The 16,838-nt window shown below is 45.0% G+C and overlaps 1 protein-coding gene across 1 annotated transcript; it reads right to left on the bottom strand.

The window, feature by feature from the left end:
• Window positions 1-7,001: 7,001 nt before the first annotated feature.
• Window positions 7,002-16,270, bottom strand: adm2a (adrenomedullin 2a). The gene is made up of 3 exons (XM_085436702.1): window positions 16,160-16,270; window positions 15,667-15,921; window positions 7,002-10,139 (listed from the first exon to the last, which is right to left on the bottom strand). Exons 2-3 carry the CDS (start codon window positions 15,756-15,758, stop codon window positions 9,728-9,730), a joined length of 504 nt encoding a protein of 167 aa, XP_085292828.1. The 5' UTR covers window positions 15,759-15,921; window positions 16,160-16,270; the 3' UTR covers window positions 7,002-9,727.
• Between the last annotated feature and the right edge of the window lie 568 nt (window positions 16,271-16,838).

Below are 16,838 nucleotides of genomic sequence, written 5' to 3'. Positions count from 1 at the left end.
TAATTTAATTTAATTTAATTTAATTTAATTTAATTTAATTTAATTTAATTTAATTTAATTACTTTTTATTCTTTTTAATTACACAAAAAATGAGTCCACGTAAATGTTTTCTTCCTCAGTCTGTTTCTCGCTCATGTCCTCGAGTGTTCCCTGGTTTGTTTTCTTGCTGGCTCACTACTTTTTTATAATCATAGGGTTTTCTTGCCACACTGCAGCACTTTGTGTTTAAGTGAAAGTTCCAAATTAAAGTTCCAAAAAGAAAAGTCACGCACAGTACTCTTCAAACGTCACGATCACCCCTCATGTCTTTATATTTTGCTAGGAAAATGGGAAATATGTGCGCGACTTATTGAAACATGCTAGCATACATGAAAATAAAGCACAAGGCAAAAACAGAGTTTGTACAATCGTAACAAGCTCGAAAGTCAATCTTCTGAACCACAGCCTGAACTCACTTTCAGCTTTCTTCTCATTTCTTGCTGTAGTCTTTACAGTAGTGGGGAAAGTACTCCAGGCTTCCTGACAAAAGCTGCTTGGATTCCTTTATTTTCTGGTAAGATTATCCCACATTGCTTTAATAATGTTGTGGTCTGTTCTGCATTCCTTATTCCATCACTTTTGAAAAGATCCCCAACACCGCTGGCTGAAATGCAGAGTGTGACAGGTGCTATTGTTGTGTTTGAATGAGGTCAAAGTTAAACAGGCTAACAAACAAAAAACACTCTTCTGAAAACGGTGAGGTACAAGAACGGGACTGAAAACGAGTGAGTGAAATGTCCAAAGAAACCTTTGAAGGAAAGCCTGCAGTACTGTTGCTGCAGTTTAAAATGTGTTTGCACAGTACTGGACATACAGTAGAAGCTGTTTGTGGAAAGCCAGTGTGTGCCTCCAGTAACACAAGGAGGGCAAGATTTTGCCCAGCGTGCCCAGTGTAATGATGATGGTTGAAACATTCAAGGGTCGGAAAAAAGTCCAAAAGCCAAATTTTTATCAGGCCGAAGTCATGCATAGCAGGTCGGTCACTGCTGCAAACAAATGTGCCATGGAGTAGGTGAGAGGCAACATCCAACAAACTAGGCAAAAGGTCATTCCTTTGAAGATCCTCTACACACACACACACACACACACACACGCACACACACACACGCACACACGCACACACACACACACACACACACACACACACACACACACACACACACACACAGATCAGTATGAAAGAAAGCAAAAACCCAGACGAGGAGAGGCTGATCTTGCATGAGACAGGGAAAACTGGTATATGGATATAAATAAAGTGATCCTAGACAAACGTGCCTAAATGTAGGAACAGAGCCAAAATTCAAACCTTAAGACATGTAATGGACACTACTATTGTTTAGCTGTTTTCTTAAGCAAGGCTGTCAGAGTAGTATTAGGAACTCTTGAGTATGAATATTCATCTTATGTAATCCCGAATGTTGACTGTGACATGTTTATCACAACAGCATGAATCCAGCAAATATACTGGACTCCAGGGTTAAAATACACTATTGCATATAGAGTGAAAGGACTTGAAAGAAGCAATAGCAGAAGTGAGGAGACAGACCCACAGCTTACCGGCCCTCAGAGTAGTAGAGTGTGGCTTGGATGCCACAGTGGTGCCAAGTCTCAGGAGGAAGCACTGGTGGCAAAGCCTTAGCCCATGGGGCCCACCCAGTCTGTCTTCCTGTAGGGGTGCTGAGGTCAGGTGCACTGGTTTTGCACTGATCATCACCTTCATGTATATATCAATCTGCTCAGCACTTTTTTTTTTTATTTAAGTGTTTGTCTTATAACATGTTTCGCACTAGGTACCACTACAATTTCCTAATGTTGTAAATCTGCTCAACATTCGGCAATAAGCCCTTTTCTGATTCTGATTTTCTGAGGTGAGATGTGAGCTTGGTGGAAGTGCTGGTCTCACACCTTTGTGTTCACTTGGATAAGCTGGAGCAGGTTAGGCTGCTGCTCCTGTAACCTAGCCCCAGATATGGATGGATGGATGGATGGATGGATGGATGGATGGATGGATGGATGGATGGATGTGATGGATGGATGGATGGATGGATGGATGTGATGGATGTGATGGATGGATGGATGGATGGATGGACGGATGTGATGGATGGATGGATGGATGGATGGATGGATGTGATGGATGGATGGATGGATGGATGGATGGATGGATGTGATGGATGGACGGATGGATGGATGGATGGATGGAGGGACGGACGGACGGACGGACGGACGGATGGATGGAGGGACGGACGGATGTGATGGATGGATGGATGGATGGATGGATGGATGGATGGATGGATGGATGGATGGACGGACGGACGGATGGACGGACGGACGGATGGACGGACGGATGGACGGATGTGATGGATGGATGGATGGATGGATGGATGTGATGGATGGATGGATGGATGGATGGATGGATGGATGGATGGATGGATGGATGGACGGACGGACGGACGTGATGGATGGACGGACGGACGGACGGACGGATGTGATGGATGGATGGATGGATGGATGGATGTGATGGATGGATGGATGGATGGATGGGTGGATGTATGTGATGGATGGATGGATGGATGGATGTGATGGATGGATGTGATGGATGGATGGATGTGATGGATGGATGGATGGATGGATGGATGGATGGATGGATGGATGTGATGGATGGATGTGATGGATGTGATGGATGGATGGATGGATGGATGGATGGATGTGATGGATGGATGGGTGGATGTATGTGATGGATGTATGTGATGGATGGATGGATGGATGGATGTGATGGATGGATGGATGGATGGATGTGATGGATGGATGGATGGATGGATGTGATGGATGTGATGGATGGATGGATGGATGGATGGATGGATGGATGGATGGATGGATGTGATGGATGGATGTGATGGATGTGATGGATGGATGGATGGATGGATGTGATGGATGGATGTGATGGATGTGATGGATGGATGGATGGATGGATGTGATGGATGTGATGGATGGGATGGATGGATGGATGGATGTGATGGATGGATGTGATGGATGGATGGATGGATGTGATGGATGTGATGGATGGGATGGATGTGATGGATGTGATGGATGGATGGATGGATGGATGGATGGAAGGATGGATGGATGGATGGATGGATGGATGTGATGGATGGATGTGATGGATGGATGGATGGATGGATGGATGGATGGATGGAAGGATGGATGGCTACAGATGTTGTAGTAGCATATTTGTCCACTCCTCTAAAATCACCATCCATCCATGGATGTAAAACATTACATTACTTACTTAAATGATGTTCATCAAACTTTGCTTTCATAATCTGCCAATGTAATCTGGAGACATCTCCATCCATCCTTCCATGACAACCTGAAATGAGTAAGAATGACTTGATGGGCTTTTCTTGAATACAGTATTGACAGACTATTCCCACAACACCTCGACGGAGTGACTGTGCTGAACACCAGACAAGCAGAGACCACCAGTGAGAAGATGAAGCGATAGCCTTCATCAGTCGAGATCCTTTTGAATCTGTCCAAATCCCACTTTTACCACCAAACACCCCAAACATCTGGAAACATATTTGCTAGGATTGCTACACCATCTTTTCATTTGTTCCTCGTGACTCGAAAACCTCAAACTGGTGTTTGTCTGTCCATGGCACTGTTTTCCTGTCCTCCTCTGTCCAGTTTCTCTTCATTTATGGCCAAACTGAGACGCCACTTTCTGTTTCCAGGGCTCAGCTCTTCAGTGTTGATGAGACTGGTTTGAGTGCTCTGCTGCCAGTTTGAGATCCATGAGCGGTCCTACTGTGAATGGGCACTGTGACTTCTTTAGAGCCGGCTTGTGCTGATCCTGAAGGGAACTCTGTGGAATCTGTATGTAGTCATTAGTTTGTTTTTTGTGTTCATTTTTCTAAAACATTCAGACAAGGCTTTTCCCCCTGTAAATTAGTTTACATGGTGTAACCTGACAATAGTGCACACAATGTGCCACATGAGTGATGAATGCTGAAAATGGCTCGCTGTAATTTCATGTAGGCAATCCATTAAATATTAATTATGTCCAGTGATCTGAGACAGATTCATTACTCATTTACAGTATGATCAGTATGACCAGCCTTTCTGATCGGCGTGCAAACAGGCTTTTCAAAGACAAGGACGTTCCTAAGTCACCTCAGTGTCTGGACACAACAGAAAATCTGATTATGTGACAAGTTTGATGTAACAATAATAATAATATTCAGTTTACTTAAACATGAACATTTTACATGGTTACATTGTAGTCATGGTGGGTTGTTGGTCAGACAAAACAAGATTCTTGGGCACTGTGATGACTTTTGTCAGATCAGATAAAAGCAGATAAAATAATCTCCACTTCAATTAAAATGTTTCCATTATTTGCTGTGTCTTCTCACTCTGTGCTGCTAGTCCCACAGTGTTCATATTCTGTGACTGTGGGGCTGCGTTCCACTGATGGAAAATGTGACGGCACCTGTGTTCTGCCAAGTGTAAAATATTGTCTTGCCTTTTTCCATTAAGTAACACGAACCAGATCCGGCTTCCTGAGTTTCCACTTATTTAAAATCACTGCAATAAGTCAACTATCTCCAGTCACTTGACCTGAACAACACTGCGGGTTCTTTACAGTGTGGATTCAACGTGCTTTACTTTTACTACACAGATCATGTAAAGTCTTATGCTGTTCCTAAAATAATGACACAAGTTTTCTGTGAAAGTCAACCGATCAAATTTATGGTAGATAAGGTGGGAGAGTAGTCTCTGGTGTGTGACACAGTTTCTGCTGGCTGACACATCAGCTGCAGGCAATGATGTGACATAACTCACGCTGGTGCACTTCTGTGCTATTTGATTTTTACATGGTGATAAAACTTTGAAGCAAAGTGATAACAGAAGGAAATATAAACATGGAGAAGAAGTATCCATCCATCCATTTTCTTCAGCCAATCAAAGTCAGGTTCGCAGGAAGGCCAGAGGTTAGGCACTCTACAGGGCCAACACAGAGGCCGCGTCCACACCAGCGCTTTCAGTCGTTTTCACTGAGTTGTGCGTCCACATTGAAGCGGCTGAAAACGCTTCATCTAGTCCTGCGCATGCGTGAAGCGCAAGAAGATTCAGCCTGCCTCATTTCTGTCTGCCGCTTATTTACTTTCCGGCTTTTGAAACGTGGCGGCAGAATGTCGAGGAAAAGCAGCGAGTTCTTTAAATGGAAACGTAGAAACTAACAATGAGCTGGAGTTGTTGCTGCGAGTAACACAAAGGTACAACGTTGCAAAAGCATTTGAAGAAAAGCTCTCTGGAGCACGTACAGACTGATATTAATCTTTAACAGGGCTGTCAAACAAAACAGCTGCTGTATAATGCCCTCTGCTATCTGTGTTTAATTGGTCACATGACTGCATCACATGACTAACGTTCGTCATCGTTTTAGAAAGGCTCCGGGTTCGCTATCCACACTGCGACGCGAAAACGGCGTCTTCAAATGTATCCGCTTGGAGAGCGTTTTGAAAACGCTGCGATTTCCTTGAGCAAAAACGCTGCGTCTCAGTGTGGACGGGAGGCCAAGACGCAGAGAAAACGATGTGTTTTCAAACGAAAGCGTATCAGTGTGGACGTAGCCAGAGACAACCATTCACACCTATGGCCAATTTACACACTGACTGCAGGTCTGTGGACTGTAAGGAAGCTGCGGTACCCAGAAAGAGCGCATGCAGGAGGACACACCTCCACGTAGAAAGGCCCGGGTCAGATGGTGGAAGAAGAAATATGTATTTCTAATTTGAACGGCCTTATAAATGCACCAGTGTTGACCCCGCTGTCCCCTCAGTTTGGGAAACTTGAGCGTTAGCACATTACCATTAAGATGAAGAGCTCACAACACATACAAATGGACTGGTTTTCTACTCTGCCAGAGCACTCAAACCTCTTTATACAACATGCACCATTCACGAGTCTGTCAGAGAGCAACTCAGGGTTACTATCTTACCCAAGTATGCAGGCTGGAGCAGCCAGGAATTGAACCACCAGCCTTCCAAACAGTAGATGACCTCCTCTCCTCCTGAACTACAGCCAGTCAGCATGATAAAGGGCCACCCACCCACCCACTTTCCTTTATCCAGCTGAAGTGTGCTGGGCTGCTGAAGCCTCCCAGCAGGATGAACCCTAGATCTGATCTGATGCTACATAACCATAACATGATAACATGGTTTCTACAGTCTCCTCTGTAGACTGATAACAATAAAGAGACTTTTTCTACTTTTTCCTCAAACATGATCAGGGTTACTTCCTTTCATCCATCATCCATCCATTACAGGGGACTAGAATCAGTGGCAGCATTCTCTGAGGTAGGATTACCTGCCAGAAGTCAAAGCACGACAGTTGTGTCCAATTCTGGGTGGTTTTTGACCGATCTTTGACTTTTAATGCTCACATCAAGTCTCTGGGCCGCTCTCGTTTTTTCCATTTAAGAATTATTGCTAAACTCAGGACGCTGTCTCCGAGAGCAAACCAGAGATGCTTGTGCACGCTGCCTCCAATCTTTGTGTCAAAGTGCTGCTCTGAGGCTTTCATTGCCTGTTTTCTGTCCTCCACTCAGCTGGGCACCGAATGAACCAATAGCTGGTGTTCTGTTGACCAGCCTCCGCCGTTTGTGACTCATTAACTCTGTGCAGTCATACGACTTCAGGCTGCTATCAGATCATATCCTGATTTCTCAAGGACTGACCCCCCATAATGATTGACTTCAGTTAGGGCAGATGAGTCAGAACAGCCAGTCGAGGCCATTGCAACATCCGGAGAGTGGACGACGACACAAAGTGGATATGTGCTGTGGACTTCGTTAACCTAATTGGGATTTTGGAGAGGCACTTTCACAGCCTGACGTGACCATCACGTATGTCTTCACATGTTTGAGAAGTGCACACACACAGAGATCATACTGTAACTCACTCCACAGAACACCTTTTATTTCAAAAGTCAATAAAAACAGTAACAATAAGACTTTACTACAGTTCAGACTTCTTTTCCTACCATGTTTAAGCAGCAGTGGAACAACTTTGGTGATACACAGACATAAACATACAAAGATAACTTAAATACATGACTTTTTTAAATACTTTGGTTGATTATCTAAATATTCACAGGTGCCCGTGATGCTCACGGTGAAGCCACGTGGAAGGCACTGACATCTTCAAACACATTCGCAGACAGCCACATTTACACAAGTACATCAGGGCTTTTCATAAGTCTGTTACAGGGAGCAAAATTCAAGTTGTGACAAACGTTGGACAGACATGCTTTAAAGTGCTTCCTGTGATCTAAAGAAGATCGGGTGTCTCTCAGATGGAAAACAAGCAAACAAACCAGATGTGCCTGTTTGTAACAGAAATACTGTTAACCTGCCTGATTGGCTCTGGATGCTTGCTCTGTGCGGACGTATCGGCGGTCGTGGACACACACACACATGTATCGTGTGTGTGTGTGTGTGTGTGTGTGTGTGTGTGTGTGTGTGTGTGTGTGTGTGTGTGTGTGTGTGTGTGTGTGTGTGTGAGAGAGAGAGAGAGACATTCTGGAAAGTACAGAAATCAACCAGGTTGTTTTAGCGTTTGAAAAGCCTTTTAATGATCGGTCACGAGACACTGATTAGCTCCATTACAGCAGAGAGTTGCACCTCAACAAGCCTTTGAACAGGTTAAGACCTCTGATTATTGTGACCTGTGACCTCACAGCCCCCACAATTACAGGCAGGATTAGCAAAAAAAGAGACTAAATGCAAACATGTAAAAAGGAGAAAGACATCAGGCTATAAAAGAAGCGCACACTGTAAAGTCGATTTGTCAAGTACTATCAGGTATTTGGTGATTTTAAACTAACGTCAGTAATAACCAGATATCGCTCAGTGGCCTGTATCCTTTAAAAAGACATAAAGAGTAGCCAAACATATAGTAAAGACTTGGAATAGAGAAATTAAATATATGTTTTACAGTTTTTGTAAGGTTTAACCCAATTCTAGGACTCTTGATGAGGAAACTTCGGTTATTTTCAGTCCATCGTCTGCCCACCACTTCGGACGTGAATATAAATAGAGTGAGAGGAAATGTTAGGACTTGGGTTTTTGCTATTTCGTGTACATATTTGAAACTGGGCACTGCTACACCTAACATTTTGGTTGCTCTGGTCCCTCATTACAAAACAGCAATGTAGTCGTAAAGCCTTTGGCCATCATCTCAGGACTAATTTAAACCCATTTAGCCCATTACACATCAACATTAAGGGTGTTTTACCAACTGTAACATGCAGCTGAACTTTTCTTATTCAGTCTTCCTAAAAAAGACTTCACACAGTTGGCATCGAAGACTTGGCTCATGAGCAGATTGCAGGCTTGTACAGCCTCCACTTTAATGAAACACAGAGGAAAACATTTAGGAAGAAATGCACTCATGTGCACACTCAGCAGTTTTCACAAAAGTCCTTCAGTTGGTCCATAAGACGTCCAAAGGCACGTAAAGAAGGTCAAATGTGTTTTTGGTTTCATGAGATCGATCTAGAACTGAAAGCGACTATCGAGCTACTGAGAAACATCAACAGGAACATCTTCGTCCAGACCAAGAGTCCACAACACTGTAACTATGGGAACATGGGCTCATTTTTACCATTTGCCAAGCCTTTAATATCTGCACGTTTGCGTATTTCACTTTAGCGCCGCAGACAGCGGGAGACTTGGAAAGCCCCCCAGCCCCCTCCCACCCCTCACATTGTGACTGAACCTTTAGGTTTATTAAACGGCTGTCAGTCCAAAGTCCTGCCATTCTCCCTGCAGGGAGAATGGCAGCAGCGGCGTGACAGAGGACTGATCCATGACTCCGATGTTCACTGTGCTGTGATAGCCAACCAGCCAGTGCAGCTCAAAATTGAAAGCGATACTTAGGGGAGTCCGTTTGTTTGCATTCCATCCAAAGCAACAGAAGCTGACCCTCTCCTCTCTCTCTGTGGTAAAGTCTTGCTGAATGATGAGTTCGCAGTTCTGAGGCAACTGGAAACTTGCGACCTGCTCCAGGGGTGTCAGTGTTCAATCTGAAATTGCATGTGAGTCCAAAATTAAGACAAAGGGGGCCACAGAAAAGAGGTAAAAGGGTTCACTGAGTCGCCGACGAGTTCTCTAGGAATACATTGGTTCTGACAGGAATCCAGCTCACGCTGCAGCTTCAAATCCACATTAATGGCTTAAGTGTTTGATCAGTGAGCGGCAGGATAACCACTCCTGCGGAGGTCAGTGGGCAGATAGGACCAGGCCGCTGGATGGTGTTGAAGACAAGCCTTCATTCTTATATTAACAGGATTTAAACATCAGCCTGAGATCTCTTGGCTTCTTTTGAACGTTCCAGAGGGAGATTCAGAAAGACATCACTAACCCTCAAAGCCAAACTTCCTCATGATGGTGGGAGAAATCAGTTCAGGGGCTTGAAAGAAGATTCAGTCAGTCCTGATTTAAAGTTTTAAATCCATATATTGTGCACAAAAATTAGAAGCAACAGTCATCTAAGGCGGGTATAATAAAAGTTGTGTACTACATCAAACTCTAATGCAATAACTATCAATAATACATTAAGAAACAATAAATAAATGGAGCAATAGATAGACTTGCTGTGGCTATTTGGAGGTTTTATCGAAGTCATCCAAAGCTGTGGGGGCTCCTGGGATTAATGGGAGAAGAGTCTTCTCTGCCAGTTTGGCCAATAAGCTGATAGAGCCTATGGCTGAGGTTCTGCACTTGACAGGTCCCCAGGACGCAACCCACCCGCATCAGTTTGGCATGGTGATGGTTGTGGTGACCCCCTCGTGAGTGGGCATGGCGACGAGCTCTCGGTGCCCGTCGCTCAACCTGCAAAGCCTCGGTGGACTGCACCCACGCCAAGGCCGGGGAGGCTGTCCTTGCTCCTGATGCCAGTCGCTGCTTCATGAATCCAGGCAGCCGGTTTGGGGATCGGCTCAAGGGTGAAGATGGGACCGTGCTGATAGTCTGGCTTTCTGCAGCGGGAGCGTTATCCTCTTTCTGGCCAATGAGTTTGTTGAGAACATCCAACCTGAGGAGAAAAGAGATGTCGGGTGAAAAGCTGTTCTACAGGAGTGAGAGGGATTCATACTGAAAGTGCACCAGAAACGTGAAACAACTCAAGATAGCATGAGAACATAGAGCAATACTAGCAGCTACACATAACTAAAAGTGTAAGCTAGAAGTTAATGTGTTATATTCTCAGCAGGTAGAATTGTGACGAGTTCACGAGACAGTTTTGCAGCTAGCATGCTAATTTGTGCTAACTAGAACTAGCTAAGCCGTCAGGAGTTTCTGTTTGTCCAGAAAATTCCAAAAATATCAACTGTGCCAATCACTGCCACGACTGTTAGCACGATCGAGGGCAATGCTAATTCTGCGGACATCTAATTATAGGTGCAATTTGGTAAATAAACATTTTATGCTAGCTTCTGAACACCGCACAGAGCATCCTTCAGCATCTATATCCTTCACAGGCCAAGTTAAGCTACAAACATGAAAGTTGTAAAGGATCACCCCATCCAACATGTAAAATGTAAAAAAATCACACACTTTCTCAGAAACTATTGGCAAGATGGACAGCACCTCTTGTGTGATTGGTCCATCTGTACAAACAGGCTCGTGAGAATACACATGACACTAAATGATGTGTTAAGGTGTGCAGTGTGGCGGACCACTGGCTCAGACATTTTCAGCAAACAGCAGTGGCCGACTCGCCATCTGTTCTTTGTTTGACAAAAACAGTGGCTCCTTCGCTGACCTGTTAGCGCCATGTTTGCGTAGCACGGTGTGACTCAAAATCCCGAGAGAAGTAAAAAGAAACAATGACTGCTCGGTCACATTTCAGACTGTGGAATAGCTATGTTGGTCCACACACGACGCGGTGCTTGTACAAATAAAGGATGTAGGTGCCTTCGTATTTCTGTACCCGTTACCTGCTGGACTGCCCCTCTGTGTGACTATCAAAGTGATTTCTCTTTGGTTTTACAGCCTGTTGTGAAATACTGGTGTTTCTCACTGCTTGGTTTTGCTTTGGCACCAGTAAGGTTTGGGATAAGATCGCTGTTTGGTGAAGAATATCTGGCGTCACAGTGTCAGCTACATCTGTTAAAGCCACAATTTTCATTTCCCAAAGTTGCCAGGATAAATATTTTGCTGTGACACTGGGCTTAACATCATGTTGTGCCTGGATGAACTAAAAAAGGTGGAATCTTTGCCAGAGGTTTACATTTAGGATTAGAATGAATCCATCTTTCGTGTTCGCCTTTCGAAGCAAAGATGGAAAAATGTTTCACCATTTTAATTATAAAACGTGTCTTCCACATGTGAAACGCTAACTCGTGTTATCTTCTCATGAACACTCCCTGCTGAGTTCTCCAAGACTTCACAGCCTGTGGTTGGTTTGAGACTCCTCCCAGAGACGCTAAGTGCAGCTGCTGGCTCACTGTTGGCAGAGCCGGTCGCCTTTAGAGGACCTGCTATCCAACAGTGGCGATGGCTGAATAAATAGTTGCATAATGGTAGGCCGCAGACGGAGGAAAGCACTATTTCCAGGACAGGCCGCAGTCTGCCACAGTGCCACATCATCAAGTTACACCCACATGGTCTGCACGGTGAACGCTTAAAGCTTATTTGCATAGCTGCAGCGGTGGCCCCACAACAGATCTCATAAACGCATTTACACAACCCAATGACAGGATGTATAGTTTGTATATTTCCATACGGATACTTACTGTAACCCACAGCATTTTCATTGTTTCAGGCTGGTTTTCACAGCAGTGATAATGGATGTGACTGATGCGAGTCTATAGCAGCTGTAATCTGTGGTGCTCATGACTCTTTCTGTTTGTATCCTGGATCCAGGAGGTCAAAAGTTTAGCATAAGAACATCAATCTTTTCTGACTGGGGCTGAAAAATACACTCATGCAGCTGCCATGTGCAACGTTAAGGTGCTGCAGTGATGTAGGCAATAATAACTGCCTCACATCTAAGAAAAGCATCTGGTACCCCATGGCAACCCCCCCTTGCTTTTCCTGGTCAGTAATCCAGCTCTGTTTATTGTGCGCATTAATGAGGTAAAGGGGATTATGGAGCAACGCACCGCAGTGTAGGAAAAGCCTTGTGATCAATGACAGCAGTGCCTCCGATTCCCGAGCAAACCATCGGAGCACCTGGTGCACTTAGTTAATGGTCTTGAAAAATAAATATGTGCCGGGGAACAAGCGCTGCATTTTGGTTGGGCCAACATCACCTGCAGCTGGAACAATGCCTGACCTCCCTGCAGTCTAACCAGTCATACAGTGAAGGAGACCTTTGTGTTTGGCAGGAAATCAAAGACGTCTGATTTCTGATGTGTTGCAATATCCCAAGTTTATGGCTTTCAGACACATTTGGCTGATGATTTCATAGGACCTAACAGTTAGATTAAAGGTGAAGCCAGTACCTGTAGATCAGCCGTGTTTCCTTTTCTTCTCTATTAATGACGACGAGCTGTATTAGTTGTTTTAGGAAGTCAAATCTGGGCTGAAGTCTCTGAGCAGATTTGGCCTCCCTGCAAGTCATAGTCTAATCTTAAATTCCAGCCACAGGTCTCATGGAGGGGAAACGAAACATAAACCCAACCCTGAGCCTTCCTAAGATTGGCCCGCAGTAATCCCAACACTTCAGATTTAAACCCACTACGTTTCAAACGTACACGTTTACAGATGTTTCAAAGGGAATCAGCCATCCGAGGATGAGGAGCGAAAGCTGACAGAAATCTCTGTCTCAATGAAACGAGCTGGGCACTTCCAGCTTTCTAACCCTGGGCTGTAATTTCTATTGTTCAAGCCTTTTTGGCCTCTGAATAAACTCCAGCTGGTGAATTACATGAACTGACAGATGCCAAGTTATAGTTCACAAACCACATAATTCTGATGGATGTAGACAAGACAAAAGGGTGGTTTCTCTTCCCCTCAGAAGCTGCTTTTATTTTCCAAATGCCTTTTGAGGAACTTAAACCACACACTGATCCTCTTACATGCATGTCTTCTACTCTTACATGACGTACAGTGCATTCATGTGCAGCGGCTCTCTGTGTGAGCAGAAACCTGCTCTTTAAGGATGCGAACGTTGGAATTTAGGTCTTAGACATTAATCCACAGCGGAATTCCTGCCAGCAGCCTTCTCAACTTCAGCCTGTGCTTGTGCAGATTTACCTTGATGTGCTTGTACTCTACACATACTCCACACCAGCCCTGAGCAAGTTCAGTGTTTACAACAGGCTGCAAATCAAAGTAGACGCATAAGAAGAAGCCTGGGTTGAGGCGCTAAATTTGAAATCATCCCAGAGGAATAAAGGTGGTTTAAAGAGATGCTCAGAATCGAAACATCAAATGTCTGGACCCCAAACCAAGAAACAGCAGAAAGGCTCCGGCCATGCTCTGTGAGGTGTTTTTCTCTGATAGTCATGTTGGTGCTCGGTGAAAACGCGACAATTCGGCCCTGAAATGTTCAGACAAACTTGCAGCCCAACTTATGCACACAGGCTGATCCAGACAAAGCCGGGGCCATCGAACAAAAGCCTGACCGCAAACCAGCTTCAGAGTCTTCAGTCTGCAAGCAATGAGCTGCTTCCCACTTCCAGAATCTGGACCTAAAGCCGCTTCACTCCTAAAGCCATGTTTAACTTGTCTGGCTGCAGACTATTTTCAACTACAAAAAAGATGTTATGTAAAATGATAATGAGGGGTATGTGTTGCCGTCTTATGCTTAACAAACAATTTCTCCTCGTTTGGAAAGCGCCTGCTTGGCATTGTTACATCTCTCTGTGTCCATATCAGGACACAGGGAGACAATATGGACACAAACACAGGACGTGGAAGGAATGACAGACATCTGAGCTCAAGAGTCCAACAGACAAAAACATGTGAAGTGGTGGTGTCTGCTGTTATCATGCTGTCAGCTGGTGACAGGAACCGAACAGGATGCGTTAGGAGGGTGTCGCAGTCGAGGTCTACAGCACGATAGAGCCCAGACTCTTTCCTTTCACCTGCACGTCTCTGTAAGTGGTCAACAACAGCTCAGACCTCCTCCACAGTACCTGCAGTGCTCAGCTGCAGACACTCGGGAGTCCATTTATCTGAGATAGTCTAAAAGACAGAAGTCATGAGGAAATGTGACTGTTCTTGTTTTGTTATCAGCTTTTTTAAGGCAATAAAACAATGTTTAATTAACTACACGGAGCTGGAACTGCAGCCTTGAACATTTGTAATGGAGCAGAGGACTGATGGGGGAGCCGGCCAGGTGCAAACAGAGCTGCCCCCCCCCTTCTCTGGGTTTCAGCAGCAGCCGTTTGTCCAGATGACAGAGACGGCCACAGGAGCGCTTTCCCACCTGGAGGAAAGTTCCACCCTCGGATCCTCTTACACTGGGTTAGATTCAAGTGCGTTTTCACATCATGGGAAACAGCAGCTTCTTCCACGGCGCTCGCTTTAAAACTGCAGAATCAGCGCTGGCACAGAGTTACGGCTCCACACCCAACCAGAAGAGGTCGCCCTTCACTGTACCTCATCCTCAACTATGCAACCCGGCACACTTACTGCCACTGTGACGAGCTCCCTGCCTCTGACCGGGTGGACGTCTGTTTGCTGCCTCGTGTCTAATGAGATCCTGCTCTGACACCAAAAGAGTGGAAAAGTACAGGTGCCATTCATCCCCTCACAATATCCTTTACAATGACCCGTGATGGTGTCTACGACTGGGCTATTCAGAATGACAAACTGGTTTTCCCACCTTTGGAAATGACATTTTCCCTGCTTGATGTCAGGGAGACCAAAGCAAACAAAAGCCCATATGTCAGTGGTTCATCATGTGACACCGAGAGCTGGGACTAAGGCGACGTTTGGGGCTTTAGAAACATCTGAATTGTTTATAGAAAACAAGCTGAGGCGCAGTTAACTCACTTTAGTCATGTTTCAGTGGCAGGGTTAAATGTAGGTCAAAGGTCACCTACAGCTCAGGTGTAATTTCTCATCATCTCCTTCATAACTGCAAAGATCATTTCGCCTTCTAAAAACACTGAACTCACGCAGCTCTGTGGATTTCTGTGGGCTTTGACCGAGATACACTCCGTGTGGATGTGGAGCAGCAAAGATAAAGCCACAGCCTTCAAGTGTCCACTATCTACTGTCAGGCTGACACGCGTTTACACACACCAACCCTCGTGATTCAAGTTTCGCAGTGTGCGTCAGACTCACAGAAGAGTAAATATCAGCGTGTCTTTATTGTGAACTTTAGAGCACGTTATTTATCTCTGTTAGAAAAACGTTCCCAGCGAGAATATGACGCGAATAAAAACAGTGAGAAGTGTTTGAACTAAACGACGACGGGAAAGTGACGACGTTACAGTCCATTGAAACGCGTTAACGACGCTGATGTTTCTGCCCGATGCAGTGCAGCTATGAACAGCAAGATTTCAGCGGCTCCAGCTGCCTTCTTCGCTCCTCTCAGACAGCAGAGTTGCTCTGTAGGCACTAAAGTAGCACTAATACAGCAGCAGCGCAGCGGTGTGTCCTACCTGTTCGTGCCCGGTCTCTCCTCAGCCGGCAAAGCCTGCTGGAGGGAAAGCAGGCTGATGCAATACACAGTCAGCGGGAAAAAGAACCGCATCTCCGGGCCGACTCCAACTTTACACCCTCTTTCTGGGTAGGAGGGGGCGAAGTGACGGACTGGGTGAAGGTTAAATCCCAGGAGTGGGAGGAAAAAATAAATAAATAAATAAAAAGTGTGATAATGTGTCCAAGATGGGCGGATTGGAGACTGCAGATGGAACCTTTAGGGGGAAAGTAAATAATGGGTCAATCTGCTGCTAATAAAACCAACATATATTTTAAAAAGCACGACAGTGTGAACGTCTACTCATAGCACCAGTCAAACTGATGCACCAAGAACTTTACATTATGCTGAAAAAATGTCCCAAAACGGCAAAATCCATAAAGTCACCGTGAAGTCCTGCCTGCTGTTTTATATTTGTTTTTATTTTACTTAAAAGAAGCAAAGACTAGTCTCACCTTTTAGGCAATTAGAGCTCAGAGGGAGGATTTAGTTCCCACGAATCCAAACGTGTTGGTCAAGATCAAGTTCTCCGGTTCTCTGAGCTCCGGGTGATATTGTGGGTTTAAATACTGAGAAGGCGGAGTTCACTGCCTCTATTCCTGGTGGGCAATTTTCAGAAAGGTGCTGGGAGGGTATAATATGCTAAACCCGGGAAATCCAGCGTTGATATGGTGCACAAACCCATCCCACTGCTAATCCTTTATCAACGAAAATCACAAGAAGCGCTCGCTTGTATTTGAGCCCCAGTTCTCATGTCCTTGTATAAAAGATGCTGCTGGATGTGACGAAGAACAGAGCCCTCAGCTTTAAAGGTCCTAGAAGCTGAACACCAGACACCTTTATGTTAAACATCTGCTATCAGTACTTCAAAGATAAAAGTGTCACCGTGAACTTAACGCACAGCTGTGAGCTAACAAGTAACCAGCACTAACACATCACCCACAACTCCATCTATCATAATCCACCACGTGCACGCGCAGGAAAATGCCTCACGTTTGCATGAATTTCTCAAGCAGTCAAACCCTCCTCTTCACCTTATCACCGCCTCAGCCCGCGTGTGTGAAGCAGATAGAAGGAGATGCGGGAATCTTCAGACTCTCCGCTTCGCTGGTGAGTCAGGCTATCACGTTTTCC

The sequence above is a fragment of the Copadichromis virginalis genome, linkage group LG17 (genome assembly GCF_057382275.1).
Source record: "Copadichromis virginalis isolate Kocher_CV1m ecotype Utaka linkage group LG17, C_Virginalis_male_GT1.1, whole genome shotgun sequence".
Lineage (NCBI taxonomy): Eukaryota > Metazoa > Chordata > Actinopteri > Cichliformes > Cichlidae > Copadichromis > Copadichromis virginalis.
The sequence above is the reverse complement of the archived record's forward strand: the minus strand, read 5'-3'. Positions and strand labels throughout refer to the sequence as shown.

Bases quoted from the DNA above. Each gene is read 5' to 3' on its own strand.
- adm2a (XM_085436702.1), bottom strand. From the start codon at position 15,758: ATGCGGTTCTTTTTCCCGCTGACTGTGTATTGCATCAGCCTGCTTTCC. The intron at 10,140-15,666 runs GTAGGACACACC...TTTTCTCCTCAG, and splicing joins GAGAGACCGGGCACGAACAG to GTTGGATGTTCTCAACAAAC.